Consider the following 14,695-nt stretch of genomic DNA (forward strand, 5'->3'; position numbering starts at 1 on the left):
AACACCCATTCAAGCACTTCCAATAACTCTTTCATTGTCTTTTTCATTGATACAAAGGGTTGTGTAAATTAGTACAAAGGGATATGCATGCAGGTCCTGCATGTCTATAGAGAAAGCTGAGACACACAGTAGAAGGAAAGCTGGTTAGAGATGCTTAAACCAGTGGGTACTAGAGGTGCTCAGGTCAGTGCTTACTGGAGAGTGATGAGAGCTGTTCAAGTCAGCAGTAAATCGCTGTTTCATATGAGGGTTACAGCTGGAGATCAACTGGAGAAATTCAACTGCATCCATACATGCTGTGCTTAATGGGTAAAAGTAAAGCATGTGGGGTTACAAAGCTCTTCAAGTTCTGCTTGGGGGGCAACACATGCTCATCCCTGAGAACAGTTCTGCTGACTCAGAAGACCTGTGGAGCCTGACCCAAGCCTATGACTAGCCTTGAATACTGCAAGCACTAGCCACTAATTGCTGGCTCCTCTACCCCAGACTGTGTGACAAGAAGAGGAGAGCAAGAGAGGTTACCTGCAGAGCAGCACCTTCTGGCAGCTGGAACAGCAGCACTGCTTCTGCATTCCTTCTGCTTGAGCACTGCCTCAGCCTGGCTGCAGGAGCTCATGATAGTGCTGCTTACTGCAGGCTGTCACACATCAGGCCCATTATGTTCTCACACTGTGTCTGACAGGGACTAAGGCCTAAAGCTGCGTTGGTCCTGAAAACAGAGATGGGCCAGAGTTGCAATACTCAAGAAAAATCCTTTTCCAAAAGCAGGATGTCTTAACATAAGGCTTATTTCAGAGACAAATACATTCCATTGGCTTCCTGGAAGAAGTGTTTTCAAAGGTTTGTGGCCTTTCTCTTCTGTTTGGGTACAAAAGTGTTTCAATCACATCATTCAACACCTAAACACAAACGGATTCCCACTCCCAAGTCTGAGATAGAAGTATCATTTTAAAATAGCAAGCAGCAATCTTTGTGACAAGGCAAAATGACATGAGTTGCAAATGAATAGCCAACATCACCAATAGACAATACTCACTTGTCTATAAAGCTTTAAATTGAATTGTAAATTACCAGATAAATCCTTGCCTTGGCAGCGCTCTGAGAGATTCTATATATGCTTCTAACTCCCACTGATGTTCTACTGCTAGAAATGTAAAAGCTTGAAGTTAACAGCTAACCTGACTTCACATGCTCTCATTTTTCACCTTCATGCTGAAAGTCTCTGCTGTTGACCTGCTGTAGGTTGATTACAAGTGCCTTCACAATGTTTATTAATGTTATGGTGGATCAAACTTATTTGTATGAAGCTCTGTCAAGGTTAAAGACACCAGGGATGAGTTTGAATGGATATGTTTAAAATGGAACACAAAGGAATTTAGAGGTGCCAGCCCCATATGCCCTTCTTATCCCATAAACACAGAATCTGCAAGAATGTGGTCATAGATTAAGAGATCTCCTCTGAGAAATGACCTTTCTACCTCTGTTTTTGATACTGAGACAATTTCACTCAAGTATTTCATGTTCCAACAAAAACATAAATTTGGATGAAGGAGAAGAGTTACAACTTCCCTCTGATGGTCCTCCCTGCCGTGATAGGGCTGCATAAACAAAAAGAGAAATAAATGACAGAAAGCCTACTTAAAGAGATCTTTCAGAAGGGTAAAGATGGGTTTATTAAAAGAAAGATAAATAGGCTGAAGTTTTCTAGAGCTGAGAGGAGTTTGGCATCTCAAGAACTCTTGGAGAGGTGTCTGATGCTCAGGATTAAGATTGGAATGTAAAAAGGAGCCAAGAGGGCTGGGAGACAAGTGCACATTAAGGCAGACAGAAAGATGCTCTTCCTGGTTCTGGTATTTGTTTTGTTGGGCACCATTTATTGAAGGAAGGCAAATACTTTGCTTAGTATGTAGAAGGATTTAGTGGGTCTGAGGTGCTGATTCCTCAAGCCTAGACACTTCACATGCCCAGTCCTGGGAAAGAGACAGAAAGCCCCAGTTCAGTGTACTTAACCCTCAGAATCTCTTAACAAACAGCAGTGATGTACTTCTGGAGACAACCTGCACAATCCCATCAACTGGTCCAGGCAAGACAGTGAAAAATTCACTTGGAAAGCATCAAAGTGTGTGGACAGTTCCCACACATTTTGGAGGAAGCTGGTTCTTTGAGATCTAGCTGTTGCTCAGTTACATGGGTCATAGAAACTGTTCTTAATTCCTCCCAGACAGAAGATCAGGATACCAAGTAAGCACTTTCAGAAAGATTCAGGACCTTGCACTAATTCAGTTTCTGCTGTTTATTCTGCACAGAAATCTCATGCAAAATTCTCTGCCCTCAGATTGATACAGTAATATGAGTTCACTCACATGAACTCACTCATGGTCTGAGCTGGAAAAATGCAATTAAATTGTTCAAAACCAAAATATTTTAAAAGTTGGGGGAAAATCCTCACATAATTGATTTTATTAATATTGTTTACACACCTTTCTAGACATGGCTTAACTATATGAAGTGCAAATAACCAAGTAATTTATATGACAGTAGAACTCCCACTTTCACCGAATCAGCTATGCAGGGAATATTGATCAATTCTGTCTTCATACCAAAACAAACCTGACACTGACCTCATCCATGCAGAAATAGCAAAGCGGGAATTGTGAATTTCTCTGTAAACTGAAAACCAAACTAATTCAGCAGAAACACTTTGTTACGGTCCATCCAATAAACATATTAGAGATCTCACAAGAATAAGGATTCACTTTCCTATTCATACTTGGCAATTGTTTACTGTCTTTGAAATTCCTCAGAATCTGATGGATTGCGAGGTGGACTGAAAACTTGCTGAACTGTCACACTGTGATCAATGGCACAAAGTCCAACTGGAGGCCTGTCACTATTGGTGTATGCCAGGGTTAATACTGGGACCAATAGTATTTAACATCTTCATTAATAGTCTGGACAATGTGTCAGAATGCACCCTCAGCAATTTTGCAGACAGTAAAAAATTGAGAGGAGTGGTTGACACACCAGAGGGTTGTGCTGCCATCAGAGGGATCCTGACAGTCTGAAGATGTGGACCAACAGGTACCCTGTGAAATTCAGCAGAGTAAAATGCCAAATCCTGCACCTAGGGTGGAATAACCCCATATACCAGTACAGGCTGGGGGCCAACCATCGCTACTCTGAAGCAAGCGATCCAGCTATCCTGGTTGAACATGAGCCAGCAATGTGCCCTTATGGCAAAGAAGACAAATGGCCTCCAGGATTGGATGAGGTAGAACATTGCTGGCAGGCTGAGGAAGGTGATCCTTCCATTCTGCTCAGCACTGGTGAGGTCCTACCTGGAGTATTGTGTCCAGCACTGGGCTCTCCAGCACAAGAGACATGAACATAGTGGAGCAAGCTCAGTAAAGGGCCACAAAGATGATTATGGGATTAAAGTACCTATCATACAAGGAGAGGTTGAGAGATAACTGTTTACCCTGAAGAGAAGAAGACTGAGGGAGGATCTTATTAATGTGTATAAATACTTGATGGGATGAAGTAAAGAAGACAGAGCCACATTCTTCTCAGTGGTATCCAGTGACAGGACAGGAAGCAATGGGCACACATTGAAACACAGGAAACTCCATTTAAGCATAAGAAAATAAAAGTTTAGTGTGATGGTAGCCAAACACTGGAACAGGTTGTCTGGAGTGGTTATGGAGTATTCATCCTCAGAGATAATTCACAAACATGACTGGACATGGTCCTGAACAACCTGCTCAAGTTGACCATGTTCTAAGAAGGGAGCCTGGACTAGATGATCTCTAGAGGTCCCTTACAACCTTGTGAATCTCCACTGGACTTTAGCCTCCTAACTTTTTGTGGGTAATAGCTCCATAATGTGGCCTAAGGGGATGAGACACAAGAGGTACTTCCTAGAACACACTATTTCATCACAACTTTAATCAATGGCTATGTACTTTTCCATGTATTTGTGTATTCTAGCTGATGTCTCTCTAGATTCAACTTTTTAAGCCATTACCACCTTGTACTCCCCAAGTAGCAGAACATGAAATATCCATATAATGTTGACATCTTGCTAAGTTTATGTCAGTTCTGAACTCACTGCACTCTTGAAGGTTATTCAGAAACAGAAAGAGGCAAATATAACAATAAAGGAACCTTTAAATCAGACTGTAGTTTGTAAATTGGGTAGAAATAGCCCTTCAGCTACTTTGACATATTATTTTACCACTGTAAATCTAAAAGAGAACAACATTCCCCAGGGACATGGGTTAGTATTTTCACTAACTGATCACTTCCTTTTTCTTCATTTTCACTTTTCCCATTTCCAGCAAACACAGCACTATTCTAAGTCAAAATGCAGAAAATTCACACCACTTACAAACTAGGTGTCTCCTTGGGCTGCTATCACTGGTCCTTTTGCTAACCACATATTCGAGTACACATTTCCTCAGCACCTGCCTTTGTGAGATCATTTTTTAATACCAATGGACTCAATTCAGTTTTTGTTTATCTTTCAGCCCACAGAATGTAGAAGCTCCAGCAAGGCAATAGGGGAGGTGAATAAAAACAGACAGTGGATCTTTACCTGTTGTCGTAGGCATGAGCTACCCTCTGGGTAGACCTTTCATGCTTTTAAAAGCCAGATGGAAAGGCTACCTCCATGATAGTGGAAGTAAAAAAGCCAAACATCTGGTGACTACAAAGAAAAAGGTTCTTTAAGATGGGTCTTCAGGTGAAACATTTCCTTTCTTTGGCTAAACCAGAAGAAATACGCTGACCTATAAGGTATTCTGCAAAATTTACCCAACAAAGAGAGCAGAGATGGAAGATACAAGAACTGTACTGAGTCAAACCAAAGGCCAGTCTAGCTTGACAACTTGTCTCCTACACTACACTATGACTTTAAAGGCATTAACTGCAAAGACAGGCATTTATGTATTTAAAACAGATCAAACAACAGCTGCAATATCCTCTTCCATTCCAAATCTCATTATGATCATAAGGCAAGTAGAGCACAATGACAAGTATGTTGTGCTCATATGCCTCTGAGGAGTTCAGTTTGCAGTGGAAACTGGAAAGCTGTCAACAAAAACACAGTGAGCCCGAAGACATCCCAAAGCCTCAGTAAGAAGTATGAACCTGGCGAATTTGTGCAACTGTAGTTGGTACTGGATAATGTTGTCAGAGACTGGTTGCATGGTCTCCTCCCCTGATGGATGGCAGCTGGACTTTGGGAGGGCCACACCATCACTGCAGAATGGCTATGGAGAACATTCACTGTTGCCTGCCTGCAGCAGATCGAGCAGTGCTATTGAGTAGTGACTGGGGAGCCAGCTGAGGAGGAGAAAAAAGTTGAACCACACTGGAAGCAGGATTTCTTCCCCACTAAGTCATCCACAGAACCCATCTACTTGACAGGGAGAGGTAGATAACCATCATACTCCTACTCTCTCCATCAGAGGACTCTGCAATGGAAGGAAAGGCAAGCTGACCAGCCACATATATCTGTGGTTACACTACAATTCTATGAGCCCTCTGTAGGGTAACTGGAGAACTGACACATACCCACCTGTCCTAATTTTTAAGAGAAATGAGGTCTGAACTCTGTGGCCCACCAGACCACAGTGGGGAGCAGGCCCAAGAGGTAAGCCTGAATTTACCATCAGAGAAATCTTGGAAAGCTCCTGGACCAAACACTCCAGAGCCCACTGGTGAACATGCTCTCCTCCACATTCTACCTTAGGTGACCCCAGGACCCAAAAGCAGTGTTAAGGTCACTGCTGTGTTCCAAGATAAAAGTATCTTCAAATCTCTGAAACGGGGCATACTGCCCAGGAAAAATTATTGTTCTCTCAGTTTTTCAAGAATTGAGCCTTCATCTTTTTGAATATAACACTACTTGTTCTGCTTGCATGAGGCATAGAAATTTTAATTTTCCTGCAGGGTTATCTTTTCACCAGAGACACTTTCAGACTTATAGCTACACAGGTTGATGCCTCTTTCTTCAGATTTAGACTATATATAAGGAATAATTTTTTTATGATGAAGGTGGTGAAACATTGGAACAGGTTGCCCAGCGAAGTGGTAGATGCTTCATCCTCAGAAATGTTCAAGGTCAGGTTGGAGAAGGCTCTTAGCAACCAGATCTAGTTGAAGATGTCCCTGTTCATTGCAGGGGTGGTTGGACTAGATGACTTTTAAAGGTCTCTGCCAACCCAAACTAATCTATGATGCTATGTTGCAAGTGCTTTCCATAGTTGGTGTGCCTTCTAACCATACAGGATTGTTCAGGACACACTGGAGAGCTTTGCAGTAGCAAGAACCAATCTTTGTTTCAAACTTTTGTGGCTCCTTTTGGGTTGGATGCATCTGCTGAATACGTGGAATGACATATTTTGGTTCCATTTTTTCCAAAGGATTTCATATGTGGTCCACACACATCAGAATCACCCTGTAAGATGAACAAGCATGCAGTAAATGAAGGTGACCAGATAGGCTTTAAAAGTACACTACAGCTCAGAAACAAAGCGCTAAAGTAGATGCAGTCAATGTTTGTTTAAGATCACTGTCTCTATCTCTACAATAGTTTGGGCATCAAGTCTCAACTAGAGTGAAGGCTGAATACCCATCATTGAAGCAGTCTGAAACCATACTCCTCTAGGACAATCCAGTTCACAAATGCCAGGACAAAGAACTTTCAAGAGTTCACAGTGTTCTTCCTAGGGCATCTTCCTGGAAAACAGGCTTCAAGAGATAAGGCAGTTGATGCATGACCTTCCAGAAAATGTTGCTTCCCCTTTGAAATGCCTTGTCTACCACAGGAATCACTTTAGCAATACTGACACACTTGTCTATCCTTTTAAAAAAAATTAGTTTTCCCAGAAGGAAGATAACAAAATAAAACCAGTAAAAGCTAAAAGAAAAAACAAAAAACACTACCACCAAGAAATTTTTAGCCTATTAGCTCTGTCTATGCTATATAGATACTGATGAGGAATTTTATTAATACTATCTATGCTACATGGAAGGTGCTGAAGTAACAATGTATTTACTGTACATGAAAAACTGTTGAAAGCAATGGATGTTTCCATTTTAATTTAAATCAAAAATTTATGGGTAGCGCTGCTTCATAAAACCAAAATCCTTGAAAGACTGTTCTTAAGACACATGTGACACCTCATGGAATTTTAAATACTTTATAGTTATTTTGTTACCAAAATTCTATTTTTATGTTCATATTTATAAATCTAAAAATGTGATTCTTTTTCACCGATGTGACTAAAAAATTAGTGGTTTGTTGTCAAAAGCCCAGGGATTGAGTGTTTCTCAAAATTTCTACTATGCACAAGGAATCAACACCCAACAACATAACTGTGTCACAGGAAAATCAGAGCTGAATCAATACTGCAAGTGCAGAGCTTCTGTTAGAAGGATTACACAGCAGAGGGAGCAGTTGTTCCAAGTCACTTTTTTTCCTCCAGTAGCTGCACAAAGTACACTTTTTCCTCCTATAGCTGCAAATTATTCTAAGATGAGTTTGTAGACCAGTGTAGTATTTATTAGACCAAACATGATAACTGGAAAAAAAAAAAAAGCCTTCAGTAACAGAAATCCTTTCTGAGTACAGCTAAGTACATACTGAGAAGAAGAATTCTGCATTTACTTAGGCATTGGTAAAGCATCCAAGAGAAAAATCAGCTCATACCCGTGTCTTGGTTCGGGCTGAAATATAGTTAATATTCCTTTTCAGGGACTAGATGAGTGCTGTGTTTTGGATTTAGCTTTGGGTTTGGTATGAGAAGAATGCTGAGAGCACACTGATGTTTTCAGCTGCTACTGAGACTTCAAGGACTCCCCATGTCCTGCCCGTGCGCAAGGGCACAGGTTACAGGTAGGGAGCACGGACACAGCACCAGACCCAAATTGGCCAATGAAATATTCCATATCATGGAACATCATGATAGAGCAGGGGTGGTCAGGAAGGAGCTCTCTCTTGCTTCCAGGATTGCGATTGAGGGATCTTAGTATTTCAGGATCGCCAGCCGGGAACGGGCTGGGTATTGGTTAGCAGGTGGTGAGCAACTACATTGTGCATTGCCTGTTTATTTTTTTTTTTTTTCTATTATTGTTATTCTCATTTTATTACCATTATTAAACTGTTCCTACCTCAGCCTGCAAGTCTCCCTTTACCCCTCTAATTCCCTCCCCCATTCCCAGGTAGGGAGGGGGAAGGGTGGGTGACCAGCTGTGGTGGTTGGTTGCCGACCAGGCTCAGACCACGACAACCTGTGAATGAGGAACATGGTGTACATCTGTTAGGGAAAAAAAGAGATAGATAATTGCTACGTGAAACCGTGAGAGTTTGTGAGAGAAAGATTGTCATTCACTATAAAAACAGTATCTCCACTGAGTCCACAGTTTATGGTGACAAATTTAGTTGCTAATATTGTCTGTAGAAAGTGTTTGTTCTTCACTTGTTGTCTGTGAGTTTATTCTAGTATCGTCATCGCTTCGTTTCACCTATGAAGTTTGCAGGACACCATTCAGTGCAAAGGATGAATGAGGTTACATTCTTGACAGTGAAAATGTAGAGGCTAGAGACATGGAAGATTGACTCTGGGGAGTATTATTCTTATTAAGAGCCAGGAAGACACTCCAATACAGAATATATCCAGAAAAGGTGCTGCAGGTTTCATATCACTGTGTGTATAGAACCTGCAAGAGAAAGTGTGCCCTATGCCTTATACAATTAAGGCCACTGCAACACAAAATTGTTGTAGCTCACAATATTCTGTCATTAATACGGTGAAATCAGCAATGAGATTAGGTGAACATATTCAGTGATTTTCATTAATATCGAAAGCAACACTTGCTCTCATTCCATTTTTTTAAATCTTTATTTTTCTAAAAGAGAAAAAAATACAGCAAATTTTATGTTTGCAGACTTCTGTTTACCAGATTACACAGTCATACACATTTAGTTAGACCAAGTGTTAGTCTTAGCTATCTTTTCTTTTACACCCTTTAATTCTTACTGATATAATAAAATTAAATGTTTCAGCCTTCCCTTCACTATCCAGTCAAATCAGTTACAGGACTTAAAACTGAGAAAAGGATATTTGTTCAACATGGGTCCCATGAAGAACTACTCAGTCATCTGTGAAAGAAATAACTCATCAACTTGTGATTAAAAACAATATCTGAATTATTTTCAATAAACCAATACAACTTAATCTAAAAGCAGCTTCCAGAAGACAAGAATGGTAACATAAAAACCAGTTTTACCATAACCATACCACCAAAGATAACCTCTGCGCTTTTTGGAGACCAGTGAGCTGAGAGATGCTGCCAGCAGCATCAACTTCCTCTAGAGATCCACTTCTCAGGATGGACGGCATCAGTGTCCTGGCCAAAATCAGTGCAATTACCTCCCAGCATGGCTGTTACCTGTATCTGCCCTGCAGCTGGCCACATTCTCGCCATGGTGAGATACCCTGTCACATGCAGCAAGGGTACTAACTACCAAGAAGCAGAAAAACAACTCAACACATTCAGCTCTGAGACAGGCAAGAATCACCACAAAAAGTACATATGGGTGACTGGCCAGCACTGTAACCCAGATGATCAGAAACTCCATGTGCAGCTGGTGAGGATTTGGCCCTTTGTAACAGCTGGTTTCAGGCCAAGAAAAAGCCAGACATCCATAGGGATGGCTGTGAATTGGCCAGTCTCCATCCACAAACACAGAAAGCTGCTGCAGTTCAACCCACAAGTGTTCTTGGAATCTGCTTGCTACAGCTTTGAAAAAGGTCATATAGAAGGTGCTCAAAAAAATAGTTATACTGTGACCACTCTGGCTGCTTTAATTGGGCAGCCAACTCTGCCCTGTGACAGACAGCTGGGAAACAGGGCTAGTGAGAGGCTGATCTGTATCGACATTTAAGCACTTGTGTTTCATGCAAGCACATGAATTGTACAAGAGGAATTTAGGGGATGGAGCAGCTGCATTATGAGGAGAGATTTCTCTCCTTAATTTGGAGACATGCAGGCTGAGAGGGATACAATTGAGAATTACAGAATCATGAACACAGTGGAAAAAGTGAGAGCAAGACTGTTACTCAAACTTTGCAATACTGCACATATGGAGACTCAGTCAAACTATGTGCAAGGTAGGTTTAAAACAGACAAAAGCAATAACTCCTTTACAAAAGCAATAACTCCTTTACAAACACAGCAAGTAGTGAATTTCTGCTCACATGGGGCCGAGGAGACTGATAACATCAGGAGGTAGACAAAAATAGACTATACAAAGAGAAGTAATTTATGGACAGCAGCTCCAAAACAGGTAAAACAATGGACACAAGTGTACCTCCTAATGATTCTAATCCGATGATTGAGGATGCTGGGAATACAAGGGGAATGCACAAGTTGAAATGGTCAGGATCATGTCCTAGCCCCATATAATATTGCCTGCTGTTACTACCTAAGGCAGAAATATCAGTCCAGATGGGCCATAGGTTTGACACAATATGGCATTTCTTACGCTTTTATGCATGAAGCCATGGCTGGAGAAAGGCCACTGACACTATAGTCTGAGGCCCAACTCACTGCAGGAAAAGAAGCTGGTGTGGCTTCACCTGTAATTGCTATCACATACCATACTTGAAAAATACGTGCAGAAGTTATAATGCAATAGGCATATGTTTTGAAGGGGTTTTGCTACCTATTAGAACATTGAAGCTAAATTCTGAATGGGTTCTGTCATATCACAGTAGCTGTAATTACTGAAGTTTTGGAAAAATTCATTTGCTGTTCTCCCCGACATGCAGCTCCTGTCCATAACACTCACCACTCCAGAGGAATTCAATGATGGCAGTGAGCTTTGTCCCTGTCATAGTAGAGACTTGTCCAAAAAACTTGTGCTGAAACAAGCTCAACTTATGGCTTCATAAAGGAGGTATCTAACAATGACAAGCCTGTCCCTTTCTCATAATATGGGCACAGCACTTTAAAGGAAAAATCTGTAATTTGCTAGCATTTAAACACATGCTGACTTCCTCTGAGCACAACAGATTTCACCTGTTTCCGTCCCTCTCCTTTCAGACCCCACAGCTGTGACGGATATGTTACTAACACACACAGCACATGTGCTACACATCCCTTCATCTTCCTCTCTCCATTTCTGCACCCCTGAAAAACTGAAAGGAAACAAAGCTGGACAGAGTCATCTGGATGTATCCAAGGCCCAATCAAAGGCTCATGAGACTTGACAGATTGACACAGCTACTGTTCCTCCTAGGTATTAAATGCCACCTCTTTTCACAGAATTTTCCATAGCTATATACATATTTATATGCTATACATTCAAAAAAGCCTTCTGGAGCACATATTACCTTAATTACTGGCTCAACTGCAGTGGCCACTCGTCTAAACTTGACCCAACTTCATACTATGAATCCCCTGGATGGGCGGGGGGATATCTGAAGACACTTGTGACTTCTCAGGAAGCCAAATAAGAGAGAGATTGATCTAATTCCAGTGGAGGTCCCTCTTCTCTCAAGTCTAAGGAAATGTCTGTTTCCATTCTCTCTAAAGCCTGCCAGGCCAGTGGGAAGGCACAACATTTTTTGTTACTGAGATCTAAAAAATATGACCATACACTAGCTCATTTCTTGGCGTTCCAAATTTAACCTGAAACCATAGTGTTGTATAATACAAGCAGCCAAGCACTGCCCTAGAGCAATAGAGATTTTATCTAGCTCCTGCTTCAACAGGAACTGGACAGCTGGAATTTGTCTGTAAGTATTTGATAGCAAGATTAGTTACACTAGCCCAGTAGCCTAGAAAACAAGTCCTTGGAAATGACATCAGTAAAGGACCTGTTAAAACTACCCTTTTCTTCTACCAGCCATCATACAGGTATAATCCACTCTGGACCATTAGACAGAATCCACTCAACAAGGTTGCCTGAGCTAGCAGAGACCTGGGCTGGATGATGGAATTCCAGTCTAGGACTAGAATCCTTCCCAGTAGAAGTGAACAGCATCAACTCTTCTAACAGAGAGCAATAAATGACAAAGTTAGGTTCTCAGCATAGGCAAACAGCTGATCTTTGCCAGATCAGTTCCTTTTCAAATAATTTTTCCTCACAACTGAGCTATTCATGAGATGATCTCCCTGCAATGCCCTAAAGAAAAAAAGTAATCATAAAATCCTATGATCCTAAAGTCATCCTGGTTGTGGAAAAGGGATAGCCATGTAAAAATATTCCTAAAAAACAAACAAACAAACAAAAAAAAACCCAATGAAATGGAAAACAGAAACAGGCAGGCATTAGGACATGTTGAGAGTAACCAGGCCTCGGCAGACACCAAACTCGCTCCTTGGTATCAGTCATCAAGCAAGAAAGTTACTGCTTACCAGAGGCTGACAGCACACAGAAAAAGTTGCACCGATCAGAAATCTTCTATAAACTTCAAGTTTTATAAATCCTAAGTGAATCTCAGGCCATTTATTAGTAATTGCTTTACTTTTCGTTGTCCTGAGGGAAAAAATTTAATTATGCACATTCTCGTTACTAACCACTAGATGTCACTCCTCCCATTTCGTTCTCATGACTACGACCTCTAGCATTTTTACACGGGGTAAAATGTAAATAATCAGTCTACGGAGAAATAGACAAATGATCAAATATGGCACAAAGCTTTCACAAACACAATCTTTGTAAGCCTGATGTAAGAAAAAAAAAAAATCCAGCTTTGAAATAATCACAGGTCAAGCTGTTTTGGAGCTGAGGCTTACATTCAGCACCACTCAGTTGGAGAGGGTGAAATCTATAATTGCCATATTTATAGGTACAGTCTTATTAACTGTCCAATTAATTTCCAGTTCAAACACTAACAAAGTGAAAAACCTGGGTGGAAAGCCACATCTCTCGAGCCTCTGCAGGGTCCATTATACTCCCAGAGTGTGAGCTTTGAGACCTGCAGTATATTCCTTATACAATATTCCATTGGAAAACCTGTATTTTAGTCTACAGCCAGATTAAAAAAAAAAAAAAAATCTGCTCTTTGTTCTACACCTTAACTTCCATGTAAACCCAACCCTACCTCCAACATCTGCAGTAACAAATTCTCTCCTCTGTATGAATAGATGGCACCGTGTGGCATCAAGTACATTCAATATGATACCTACAAAAAAAAAAAAAAAGTTATGCATTAGCAAATGCAAAAGTATCATTACTAAGAGATTAGCAGGTTTCAGCAAACCAAGCTAATAGTGAAGAACTGCACTGTAAAATTCTTTAAGGATAGGACTTGATTTGTCATAATTTGGCTGGGATTCTCTTCAGGATACTTCCTGTGCATTGTTTTCTGGTACTTGATTGGTATCCTAATGTGCCAGCTTTTCTCTAAGCAAGGAGACATATATGGGAAGCAAGCAAAGAGAAAAGACTGAGACATTGGTAAAATAAAAGCAGAGTTTTATTTTAGACCACTTTCATATCGGGACATGCATTTTCTTTTCTTAAGGGCCTATATGTTTTATTTCTGAGAAATAGACTGGAGAAAGAAGCCAAGAATAAAGCTCCCACTTACAAATCCCCTTCTCTGAGCATCTCCAGCTTGAATGGTTAATTCTGTGGCTCTGCATCAATCTGGTTAAATTTAGGTCTTCAAAACTCAGTATCTTTTAACAAAGAGGCAGTGCACAAACAGTTCTGAACTCAAGTGAAAACTAGGACACTAGTGAAGCCTCTCTGGTCCTTTTCTTATGCAACGTATAACTCAAGAGTTTGCAGAGGCTCAGTCTGGGGAAGGAAATGCTGCCAACTCCTACAATACTTTTCAAAAAGTTTTTTTCTCTCCACAAGCTTTTCCACTTTTCAGAGAATTGTTCTCCTCTCGTGAGGAAGTTTAACGGAACTCAATTAAAAAAATGGCATTTGGAGTTTTCCAGCCATTGTCTACATTTAACGTTGATGTTAGTGCTAAGGCAAAATGTGGGATTTTGGCACCAGGAACCCACTGCAGCTGCACCCACTAACACTTCCATTTCCTCACACTTCCTGTGCTTTCAAAGGTGGGATAGAACACCACTGATTAGTGCATTGTGCAAACAAGAAAATGCTTCCATACTGCAGAGAGAACAAAAAAAAAACCACCACCACCATCTTCAAAATAACACCATATTCACAATGTCAAATAATAAAGTTAATAAATTGGGCACAATATTACTATGATTTAGTAATGGGGGGAAGAGGGGGAAGAGGGACAGAATCAAGAACCAGGAGATTAGCACTGACAAAACAAACGTACCATTTCTTAATAAACTCATTTTTTTTATTGAAACATTTTATTCATTTTAATACATTCCTCAATATATAACAATTCCTTTCAGTCAGTGACATAATAGGGCAGGTTGATGCATTTCTACTCTAACTTCAAAAAAGAAAAGAAAGATGGAAATCCAATCCATCAAAATATCATTTGCATTTCCAACAGTGAAAAACAAAGTGTTTCCTCAGCATAACTAATCCCATTCCAACCAATTCTCTCCAGTCCCCAAAACCCATCTTGTTATAGGAATTAACCCACTTTCCAAAAAATGTTTTAGAAGTCTTTCCAACTGCACAGAATTTTTATTCACTTAAATTTTATGTAGCCTAGAAACAAATTTAAAGAAG

General features: G+C 40.5%; 1 protein-coding gene across 2 annotated transcripts in view; it reads right to left on the reverse strand.

The window, feature by feature from the left end:
* Positions 1 to 14,695, reverse strand: part of ANGEL1 (angel homolog 1) — a 91,091-nt gene that overhangs the window by 36,697 nt on the left and 39,699 nt on the right. The window contains exons 11-12 of one of the 2 annotated variants that reach the window (XM_042791128.1): positions 13,119 to 13,199; positions 8,248 to 8,321 (exon numbers count right to left, since the gene is read on the reverse strand). In XM_042791128.1, coding sequence (XP_042647062.1) covers positions 8,281 to 8,321; positions 13,119 to 13,199 — 122 coding nt within the window. In that variant the 3' untranslated portion in view covers positions 8,248 to 8,280. Of the gene's footprint in view, positions 1 to 8,247; positions 8,322 to 13,118; positions 13,200 to 14,695 lie in introns of those variants that run through there. The other variant, XM_033008724.2, reaches the window with a different exon arrangement.

This window comes from Tyto alba, unplaced genomic scaffold (genome assembly GCF_018691265.1).
Source record: "Tyto alba isolate M040663 unplaced genomic scaffold, T.alba_DEE_v4.0 Super-Scaffold_18, whole genome shotgun sequence".
NCBI lineage: Eukaryota > Metazoa > Chordata > Aves > Strigiformes > Tytonidae > Tyto > Tyto alba.